Source organism: Bufo gargarizans, unplaced genomic scaffold (assembly GCF_014858855.1).
Source record: "Bufo gargarizans isolate SCDJY-AF-19 unplaced genomic scaffold, ASM1485885v1 original_scaffold_1303_pilon, whole genome shotgun sequence".
In the NCBI taxonomy this organism is placed as follows: Eukaryota; Metazoa; Chordata; class Amphibia; order Anura; family Bufonidae; genus Bufo; species Bufo gargarizans.
The window spans coordinates 76671-88420 of record NW_025334300.1 but is presented as its reverse complement, the minus strand read 5'-3'; the positions used below and the strand labels follow the sequence as shown (position 1 = coordinate 88420).

Here is an 11750-nt window from a genome sequence, read left to right as displayed (position 1 = left end):
GGTAATCATTGCCAAAGGGGCTTCAACTAAGTACAGAGTAAAGGGTCTGAATATTTAATTTTTTCCTTTTTAATTAGCAACAATTTCGACCATTCTGTTTTCAGTTTCACATTATGAGGTATTGATGGGGACAATGTATATATATATTTTTTATCTATCACAAAGCCAAAATGTACCAAAATGGGAAAAAGTGAAAGGATCTGAAGACGTTCCGAATGCATGCATATAGCAATAATACTTCTTTGAAATGCTATTCATTGCATAGTAATAGTTCCCTTGCGGGGGCCCAAGTTCGGCAGCAGTGGGGACCTATCAGACATCTAAAGCATACAGTATACTGCGCCTATGTAATAAGTGCTTAAGATGGGGATTCTCCATTTCAATGTAGCTTCACCATCACCGACAGAAATCATCCTTATCAAGAAATTTTAGGAATGATTAGTGATGAGCAGCATATGCAATATTCAAATTCGCAATATTTTGCTAATTTTTGGCCGAATTTTCACCATAAATTCGCAAATTCGAGAATTTGTGATCTCCAGTCATTATTTACTTGATTGTGAAAATCGGCAATGTAATATATTCGCGATAAAAATTTGCGATCAACACTAAGGGGTAGGCAACTTTCCTATTGGTTGCTAGGGATATTGCTAAGTGCCGATATTCGTGATAATTTTGCGATCAACACTATTCGTGAATACGAATATATAGCACTATATTCTAAATATTCACGAATTCTCAAAATGGCGATATTCGGGATTAAAATTTGAATAAACGCGCTCAACACTAGGAATGATGTGTTGTTCTAGTCCTGTCATATTTAGTTTCCTCACATGTCATGATCTGCTGTCAGATAAGCAACTGCAGACAGAACCTGCCAGCTTGGAAAATGAAAGTCTGCTGCATGACGTCGAAGTCAGGAAACAGAAACTAGGCGTGGAGAAAACACTGTCTGAACACATGAGTTTCTGTTCTCTTCGGTAATAGATTTTGCTTTCATTTCTCTTCCCTGTAGGAATAACACGAGGACATCAGTCACCAGTAGGTGGTATATATCGGACGTTTCTGATGCTAGGATGGAGAAGACACAGACTTGTTCTGCAACTCTACTTTCACATAAAATCTGGACTTACCAACAGCAGAAGGATGGCCAGTTCTTCCACAGACCTGGAGTCACAGATGTTTGCTGTGGAGCCAAGTAGTTATTCCCTTAGCCCCTTCTACTTTAGAACATACAATGGTGGACCTCCGGCTCCATCTATGACCCCCAATGACTGGCCAATGCTTGCTCAAGGACGACTTGCCTTTTCTGTATGCATAACTAAAGGTCACAGGGTTAAAACTGCAAGACTACACAAGTCATTAGGACAAGAACTATCTCAGCAGCTTCCAGGCAGTGAGATCTTAAGACTAATCTCCTATAGACCAAATGACCTACATGGGTCTCTAGAGAAGGGTTTTTTCATTATGCCCCCTCTTTGCTGCCCTGATGCACAGAAGAGACTATGTGACATCCTCAGGGAGTACAGAAAGGACATCCAGCTCTGCAGCTACAGTGAAGGAGAAGAAGCTGAGATCTGGCAATATATATGGGAAGTGAAAGGAGAAGCAAAGGAAGTGGCAAGAAGGTCTCCAGTACTAAGAGTGGATGAACCAATGTCCTCCCCATTTGTCGATAGTATTAAAGGGTCTGCTGTGTTCTACGCACTGGAAGATGCATGCAGTATATTAAAGGAGGTAAGACATGCATTTATACCTTTGTATTTAGAATTATTTGGAACTTAATTGTACAGAGGAAGTTCCTCCAGAAGCATTCTGCTGCAGACCCCTTTTACATGAAATGAACCAATAAGTGACTGCCATGTAATCCCCTCTTTATCCTTTGCATCTGCTGCAGTGCTGTGTTGCAGCTGCTGCAGAACATCACAATACATACCTCTGATGCTAGTGATTGGTGGACATCACAAACCAATACATACATAAACTTCTGCAGAACCTCATAGTGCACACCTCTGCTAATGCATAACCTCATGATGCACACACCAGGTACTAAAGAACATCATAATACAGAACTCAGCTGCTGCAGAACACCATAATACATACCTCTGCTGCTGGTGAACATCACAACTAGAGATGAGTGAACTCGCTGTTTTCAAGTTTGGGTTTGGCGTTCAGGTTCTAGTTCTGTGGGAATTATTATGGATTCAGTTATCACGGAATATAATAGAATTCTATGATGGCATGCACCACGGAAGCCTTTAGAGGGAATCCATTATTCATTCCGTCATCATAGAAGTCTATGGGCAGCATATCGGATCCGTCTGGTTTCCATTATGCAGAAGTCCTGTCCTGCAGGCTTCAGCGGTGCATCCCGTCATAGAATTCGGTTATATTCCGTGATAGTGGAATCCATAACGGAATTCCTACAGAACACAAACTTAAAAACAGCAAGTTCACTCATCCCTAATTATAACACATACCTCAGCTACTGCAGAGCCTAATAATTAACACCTCAGCTGCTGCAGAACATATCAATACACACCTCAGCTGCTGCAGAACATCATCATACACACTACAGATGCTTGGAACATCATAATACACACATTTCAGCTTCTGAAAAACATCATAATGCACACATTAGTTGTATAAGGGTACGGCCACAAAGTCATTTTTCTGCATGCAGTTTTGGAAGCCAATATCAGGAGTGGATCATAAAAGGAGAGAAAGTATAAAGGACAGATACAACTTCTGCTCTGTTGTGAATTCACTCCTGGTTTTGGTCTTCAAACTGCACACAGAAATCAGCCTGCATGGCCGTACCCTAATACATACAGTACCTAAGGCTACTTTCACACTAGTGTGAATATTTTCCGGTATTGAGATCCGTCATAAGGTCTCAATACCGGAAAAAAACGCTTCCGTTTTGTCCCCATTCATTGTCAATGTAGACAAAACGTAACTGAACAGAACGGAATACTCCAAAATGCATTCCGTTCCGTTCTCATACCGGAGAGCAAACCGCAGAATGCTGCCGTTCGCTTTCCATCCTGGGATGCAGAGCAAAATGGATCCGTCATCACCCACAATGAAAGTCAATGGAGCCATTTTCTCTGACACAATTGAAAACTGATCTGTCCCCCATTGACTTTCAGTGGAGTTCATGACGGATCCATCTTGGCTATGTTACAGATAATAACAGTATTATCAGTAACGGAAGCGTTTTTGCTGAACCCTGCCGGATCCGCTGGTGTGAAAGTCGTCTAAGCTACTGCAGAACCTCAATACACACCTCAGCTGTGAGAGAACCTCAGCCTTTTCCTTGCATAGCGCCATACATTGTATAGTGGCTGTGCTTGGCATCACAGCTCAACCCCATTCACTACTGTGGGACTGAGCTGTGCCAAGGTCGTGTGACCGAACAATCAGCACCACGTCGCCTAGGGAAATCTGCAAGAAGTCCATTGCACTACTGCAAGAGCAATTGCCTTCTCAAACAGCTGATCGGCGAGGGTCCTGGGTGTTGGACCCTCACCGATCAGATACTCATGACCTAACCAAAGTATTTAAAGGGGTAATCCCATGACTAATGTAAAAACTGAAAATCAGACATATCATGCATGACAATCTCTTTCTAACAAAGCTAGAACCAGCCCTGTACCTCACATGGATCCAGAGATCTCCTCATTCATTGCTCTGCTAGATTCATATCAAGCTGGCAGCTCAAGGGGAGTATCTTTTCTGCTGAAGCTAAGGGGGCGTGTCCATGCTCTACCTATCACAGCTCAGGAGGCAGTTCAAGGATGATACTGAGCATGTGCGGCCATCTCAATGAGCAGGACAAAGAAATAAGAAAAAGTACAAACAGCAGGTGGCGCTTAACAGACACATTTTATTGAATAACTCAGCTACTATACTAAATTGTTAATTACATGCAATTACAAAATAATTCTGATGCAGGTGCTGGTTTGAAAACTGTAGAATATTTTTTGTGGGAGAACCCCTTTAAGTCTCTGAAAACCCCTTTAACCTTTGAACCCTGTAACACTTTTTCTGCCATAGTCTTCTGCATTTATCCCTGAAGCTCAGAAGGTTTTGGCCTCAGTGGAGCAGCACAGAGTTCTGGAGAGAGGACACTTTCCCATCATTGTTATTGAGGGCCTTGATGCCACAGGTAAGCTGGCTCCACAGCGTCCGTTAGCTGCGCATCAGCTATGGTAAAATGTATTTTTTCCTATGAATAAACTTGTGATGGTCGCTAGCTAATTTTTCACTCATAGTAATGCAGCTATCCTGAGAGTCACATGCTACCAAATGAGGAACCCAAACCTAAACCACCAGAACAGGGTCAGCTCATTTTTTGCCATTATTGTACTAAGGCTTCCTGGATTACTTTCTGCATAATGAAGTAACCGCTGTAATTGCAGTACCCCAGACCTGGAGGGATCTGCAATTGCATTGTAAATAATGTGGGAAGAATGGCAAAAGGGTGGCAGGAACAGGGCTTGTAGGGGTGGGCTGTCTAGATGCGGAGAGGAGAGGAGGAACACTCCCGAGTTCCTGAAAAGGATTCTCATGAGAGAACAACAAGGACTTGCCATCGAGTAAACCCTTGAGAAGTTAGAAAGCAGAGTGAGATGCTAACACCTGCATAAAAGACACTGCTGCGAGGTGAGGGACTACAGCTAAGACACCAATCACCCAGAGTACCACTAGGCCAGTTACAAGTCAAGTCTAAACTTGATAATGGACATCTACCCTTACAAGTGCCAAATTGCAGCCATCCAACCTGCCGCCGTATTCTTTACCGATGCCAGAAAATTGTACTTGCTATTGAATGCATCACAAGTTATATGCTGCACTTAGTTCTTCTGGCCTCATTCTTCACTGCACCCATCCCGAGGGAGCAACAGCCTGAGGGAGTACACCGGGACACAACACCTCATCAGGGCCACTACCACTCCCATCCTCTGCACCAGCTACTCACTGCATAATGACCACGGTTACAGTGGGTGACATTACCAACACTTTCTACTGGATTTGCTAACCAACCCCAGCATGCCTTGCTCTCTAATGTTTTACAGGGCCACCTCTTCTTGTTGCACTCTTCTCTCTGCATTAGTCACGTCCCCTACGCCTCCCCTCTCTATATAACTAGGAAGAGCAAGTCATGGGAAACATTATAGAGCAAAGCATGCTGGGATTAGTTAGCAAACATGAAGTTCTGCATGCAAACACCCTGCCAGGATGCAGTGAAGCTAAGAACAGGGGAAGGAAAGTGCTGACATGATAAACAGGTATATGGGGCAACAATATGCAGCATTGGGGAACTCTAGGCAGGTAAAAAGTCATTATGCACTGAACAAAAATATAAACGCAACACTTTTGGTTTTGCTCCCATTTTGCATGAGCTGAACTCAAAGATCTGAAACATTTTCTACATACACAAAAGACCCATTACCCTCAAATATTGTTCACAAATCTGTCTAAATCTGTTTAGACAGCATGAATATTGCACAGGTGTGCCCACAATAAAACCCCACTCTGAAATGTGCAGTTTGATCACACAGCACAATGCCACAGATGTTGCAACGTTTGAGGCAGCGTGCAATTGGCATGCTGACTGCAGGAATGTCTACCAGAGCTGTTGCCCGTGCAATGAATGATAATTTCTCTACCATAAGCCGTCTCCAAAGGCAGTTCAGAGAATTTGGCAGTACATCCAACCGACCTCATAACCGCAGACCACGTGTAACCACACCACAGGTGTGTCGTAGACTGCCCACAATAAAATGCCTCTTCTAATCTAAAGGAATATCAAAAGTGGACAGCCCCTTTAAGGACCACTTTCCGTTGATCTAGCTTCAAAAACAAATGTATTATATAGATAATTACACCAAGGAATTGAATTGTAGGTTCTAAAGTGCTTCTAATCTAGAGCTTTACTTTGATTTCCACATAGACCGTACTGACTGATTATTATTAGGCTCCGATGTAGAAACTACTTGTCATTTCTGTCTTGAAGGAAAATCCACTCTGACAGAGTCTCTTAAGACTCACCTGAAAGCAGCATTGCTTAAATCACCTCCCGAGTCCATTAGCCATTGGAGGACAACCTTTGATTCAGAGCCATCACTAATCAAAAGAGCTTACTATGCCGTAGGCAATTATATAGGAGCTACGGAAATAGCAAAAACATCAAAAACATCTCCAGTGATTGTGGACAGGTGAGTGCAAAACAGCATTCAGATATAAAGAGGTAATTCCCAAAGGTAAAGGCTTCAATCAATGTCTGTATGGTCCACGTAGGTTCTGGCACAGTACAGCTGCCTATGCTATCGCTACAGAGATGGGAGGGGGCATCCATAACCTACCAGACCACCACCATGATGTCTACCATTGGCCAGAAGACCTTCTTAGGCCTGACCTTGTCATTCTGCTGACTGTTCGTGATGAGGAGAGAATCCGTCGTATCCGCCAACGAGGACTTCAAGAGACAAAAGAAGAGAAGGAGTTAGAAGCCAACAGTATGTTCAGACAGAAGTAGGTGCAACCATTGCCCATTATAGCAAGGCTGAGTGCAATTCTCCATCAGTTCTAATAGCAATGAAACTCAAAAGCCAAAAAGCTGCCATTAACCAAACCTCATTCATACACAAAACTGTCTTTAAAGAGCACCCAACGGTGGGATCAACCCTATTAAATCAGGTATACTTCCTGTTGGGGTTGATCCTGCTGATTAAAATGATACCTGTCTTGCAAAAATCGGCTGTGGCATTTCTGAGAAGAAAGACTTTTATGCTGTATGAAGCTGAGGGCTTCATTGCACCAAGGGGTGGGGCCTGGTCACTCGGTGCACCTCAGCTTTCCACTGCTGGCCACGCCCCTCAGTGCACTGAAGCCCTCATTTGTATAAAGACAAAAGTATTTTTTCTCTGGAATGCTGCAGACGATTTTTACAAGACATGACGTGTCATTTTTATCAGCAGAACCAACCCTACCAAACAGTATGCCTTGTGGATCCTATTGATAGGTGTTCTTTAATGAGTGGTGTCTGCCACAGCTTTTATTATTGAACCAATATAGATGATAATAACCACTGTAACCATCTCACAACTACCTCCCTGCTATCTGGTGCCAAACATGGCAGGAGAAAGGGCAAACTTTACTGAGATCCAAAGAGTCCCTGACCACAAATTATAGGACCTTATAACTACTGGGCTAAGGCCATCTGACCATAGCAGCTGGATCACCCACAAATACTTACCCTTTTCATTCTTTTTGTTCTAGAGTGGAAGAAGTGTACAAGAGGATGGAGGACCCCAGCTGTGTTATCATTGATGCCAGCCCCTCAATGGAGATGGTTTTACAGGAAGCGCTATCTGTTATAAAGAAAAAGTGTGACATCTAACTGAGATCATCCAAAATTGTATATAGGGAGGCACTATATCTCCCAGGAACAGCCCAAGCTGCTACTGCTCACTCACCTGTTCTGTAGGAGCAGCGAGAAACCTGCACCCTCCACTCACTTGTGGATTCTAATTTCTAAATGTGTACTCTGCTGCCCTCCAGTGGACATTTGTTATTACTGCTGCTTCTCATTGTGGATTGTAACTCTTTACCTACAGTACACACTATTCTATTACAGATCATAATAATGATGGAAAATTGTATCTTTTTGTTTGTCCAAACTGGGAAAAAAAATGTCAATTTCATTGTATTTCAATTTCATTCACTTGATATGTTTGTTTTCATCATTAAGGGAGGGTTCACATCAACATTCTGAATTCCGTTGTTGCTTTCCGTTATAACGGAAAATAACGGAATTCATAAGACGGAATTCATAACGGAAACCTTGGCAGGCATTCCGTTTTGATCCGTCATCATAGAGTCTATGGGCAAGCATAACGGAACCATCTGGTTTCCATTATGCAGGACAGAAAAGAAAGTCCTGTTGACAGAACTCTCTGTTCCATCCTGCATAACGGAAACCATACAGTTCCGTTATTCATGTTGTCATTTATCCTCGGATGCAGCTGAGGTAGGGTATTGGCTATCCTTAGAGACCAGCCGTGTATGGAGACTTATTGGGAATACGATACTCCATGGGAATAATATGCAAGGAAAAAGAAACCGCCACCTTGTTGAAGTGGCTTCCTATAAGTCAAAATTCCAACTTTTTAACAAGCCTTCGGGCATGACAGGATGCCAAAATAGACAAAGCTAAATATCCATATGTAGACAACTATTTCAGGAGTAGACATGGCCTTGCAGTTCGCCCGGCGGTTGTTTTGCGGTGAACTTTGCGTGTTCGCGATTCGCTGAACATGCGAACATATGGAGAAATTCGCGCCCGCCATATTCTTTTACATTGTGAAGAACTTTGACCCATGACACATCCATCAGGTGGTACAGGACAGCCAATTGAGACATTTCAGCACATGGATATACCCCCTACCTTATAAATAAACCCGATCTGACCGCCATTTTACATTCAGTGTTTTGCCAGTGTAGGGAGAGGTTTCTGTGTGGAGCAGGGACAGACTGTTAGGGACACCAAATACTAGCTAATAGGGCCACAAAAGTCCTTTTAAGGACTGGTATAGGTGTGCTATCGATAGGCGTGAGGGGTGCGATATACTTCTAATATACTTTTATAATGAGTCAAAAACACATAGCTCTATATAGTGATCACCTGGAAGTCAGGGGTTAGGGGCTAGGGGCTTACTAGGGCCATTTTTATATAGGGTAAGGTTCTGGACGGGGTCACTCTTATCAGGGCGGGTGGTCTGTGGTTAGGCTATCAGGGCCAGAATAGCACCCCCTGTAGGGCAATATCAGGGACAGTACTTTGCCCACCCTGTCCTTCAATACCACATCATCATCTAGCCTAGGGATAGATTTTTTTTTGCTTTCCCTCCCGGATTCATGGATGTGCACTGGAACCCCCGGATTGTGGTAAGACATATGGTTTCTGATTTAGTGCCGCCGAGCACTTGTTATTGCCTACCTCATCTATCCTTTTTGCTTAACTTTAATAATGGTTCGCCTGCCATTAAAATGAATGGGACCCGCCTCGAACTTGCGGTTCGCGAACATTCGATCACGTTCGCGAACCGTCCCGGCAGATGTTCGTCCATCACTATTCAGGAGCTTGCATCACATCAGCAGTGTGTCAGAGAAGGATGTAATGCCTTGGATGGAGACTTATTGACAATGCTCCATGGGAAGACCATATGCAAAGAGTTTTACTTTTTTGGTCCTACCATATGGTTATGGAGGATGAATGACATGCAAAGAGGTATCTCTCAAGGAAAGAGAACCATCTCACAAACGCCAAAATCAAAATCTGACTCAGCTAGCCAGAATCCTATTCGGTACTGATGAGGCGTAAACACCCCGAAACAGCTGTCTATGGATGAATATTTGGCTTGGCTATTTTCCCTTGTCATGTCCAAAGGCCTATTAAAAAGTCTGATTTCGACTCATAGGGAACCACTTCCACAAGGTGGCACTAGCAAGATGGTTCTCTTTCCTTGAGAGATACCTCTTTGCATGTCATTCATTCTCCATAACCATATGGGAGGACCAAAAAAGTAAAGCTGGCCACACCCTGTGGATAAAAGCTCCATTCCTGCTGATTTTGGCAGGGGCAGTTGATAATGCAGTGTGTAGGGGGACTTCATGACTGTTGTATAGATTAATTCATTTAATTTTATCCTTTTTTTTCCTTATGTTATACTATTGTAAAGATTGTCACAGCCTTGTTTTTGTGTGAGTGAAGCATAGAAAATAACAAAAAAGGAATGCTGTTCTGTTTGTCGGCCTGTGTACTAACCTTTGCTCAATTCCTGACTCTAAACCTCTGCTGCCTGACCTGACCTGTGGCTGATTACCGTATTGACTCTTTGCTGTCTGCCTGTCACACTTTGTGTTGGGAGGGAAACACCACACCGAGCATAAGAGGGAATGGGGGACAGGGAATCAGGCCTGAGAACTAGGGAAGGAAGATGGACTCCTCCTAGTCAAAACCCTAGCCAAAATCCTGACTGACTACCAGTATTAACAGACCCCAAAAGGTAGGTGTGTTGATATGCAGGAATACCTAGAGTCCTATCTAGCCCTATAGGACCCTGGTACTAATGGCAGGAACGAGACTACCTGTTCCTCCAAAAGGAAGAACAAACAGGAGTCGCCTTCAGGCCTAATACAAACAATAGGGTAATGCAACACACAGAACCCAAACAAAATACAAAAGTGGAAAGGAAAGACTTAACTTCAAAGGGGCTATGGAAGCACCAGGAACTCCACTGAGATCCACACACCAGCAATCCACAACTGAAACTGAAGCTATGAACCGCACAGCATTGTGGGAGACGCAACACTAAATAAGGAAGGTTAAATGACCACAATAGCAACACCTGAGGTGTGGCCATTACCAGAAACAACACAGACGCCTATTGATTCACAAGGAAAACTTGTCAGATCAAACCACGTGTTGCCAGTCTCACCGACCTCCTGCCACGGGAATGTCCGTGACACTGCCATGACCTCAGACTGTTTCTCAGATTTGCAAGAACTCTGTCTGCCACTGTCGTGATCCAGGGGCAATGTTATAGGCACTTAGGCCTCAGGTTTTTTAGCTTGCACTTTCTCTCCTTTTTCTTTTACATCTAAAGCAACTATCCTCCAGCAGTTCTGTGTTCTAGGGGCCCCTGTATGGAGTAGGGTGATGGCTCCTCTTCAGACCTAATGGCACTAACCACTGTCTTCCCAGGTGTCTCTTCCTCCTAACAAACCTAGGTTTCTTTTTTGGCTCTTTGATCGTGAGGAAAACTTCCTCTTCTCCCATTCTTTTCTTCAGCTTGTTAGTCACATTGCCTCATTGGCGGCCTAGGGTCTGCACTGGTTCTGGTCTGCTAGGACTAACCATCTCAACTGCAGCTGTCCTCTTCTGTGGCACACCAGCAGGGAGGGAGATTCTCTCTCCTAATGCTTGCTCTACGGCAACCCCTCAACATCAGAGGCTGCTCTGGTAGTGCGCCACACTGCCCCCAGCTTGAGACCTTGATGCAGAAATAATCTGCAGCCTTTCTGAAACCCTACTTCTCACTTCGGCCTTTTCTTTCTTTGCACACCCAAAGCAGGGACCTCATCACGCTGGAACGCAGGTCCTGTCCTGAGCTTCCAGTCAGCAGCGAGTGTTCACCGTGGCGCCATCAAATGGATGAGATGAGTTTATTTTTTTATTTTTGCAGAAGCAGAGAAGGTGGCACTAATGGGGGCATTATTCTTACTGGGGGGCACTAATGGGGGCATTCACTAATGGGGGCATTATTCCTACTGGGGGTTACTAATGAGGACATTATTCTTACTGGGAGGCACTAATGGGGACATTATTCTTACTGGGGGCACTAATGGAGACATTGTTCCTACTGGGGGGCACTAAAGGGGGCATTATTCCTACTGGGGGGCACTAATGGGGGAATTATTCTTACTGGGGGGTCACTAATGGGAGCATTTTTACTACTAGGGGCACTAATGAGGACATTATTCTTACTGGATGGCACTAATTGGGGCATTAATCTTACTGGGGGTCACTAATGGAGGCATTATTCCTACTGGGGGCACTAATGAAGCCAGTATTCTTACAGGGAGGCACTAATAGGAGCATTTTTTTCTTACTGGGGGGCATTAATGGAGGCATTATTCTTACTAGGGGGAAATAATGGGGGCTTTTTTTTACTGGGAGC

At 43.8% G+C, this 11750-nt stretch overlaps 1 protein-coding gene across 1 annotated transcript; it reads left to right on the top strand.

Moving 5' to 3' along the window:
* The first annotated feature begins 947 nt into the window (after positions 1-947).
* On the top strand, positions 948-7712 carry LOC122923174 (UMP-CMP kinase 2, mitochondrial-like). Its single transcript, XM_044273898.1, has 5 exons — positions 948-1737; positions 4060-4171; positions 6023-6224; positions 6307-6540; positions 7288-7712. The coding sequence occupies exons 1-5, from the start codon at positions 1069-1071 to the stop codon at positions 7406-7408; spliced, it is 1338 nt and encodes a 445-aa protein (XP_044129833.1). The 5' UTR covers positions 948-1068; the 3' UTR covers positions 7409-7712.
* Positions 7713-11750: the final 4038 nt, after the last annotated feature.

Bases quoted from the DNA above. Each gene is read 5' to 3' on its own strand.
- LOC122923174 (XM_044273898.1), top strand. From the start codon at position 1,069: ATGCTAGGATGGAGAAGACACAGACTTGTTCTGCAACTCTACTTTCAC. The intron at 1,738-4,059 runs GTAAGACATGCA...TTTCTGCCATAG, and splicing joins CATGCAGTATATTAAAGGAG to TCTTCTGCATTTATCCCTGA. The intron at 6,225-6,306 runs GTGAGTGCAAAA...TGGTCCACGTAG, and splicing joins TCTCCAGTGATTGTGGACAG to GTTCTGGCACAGTACAGCTG.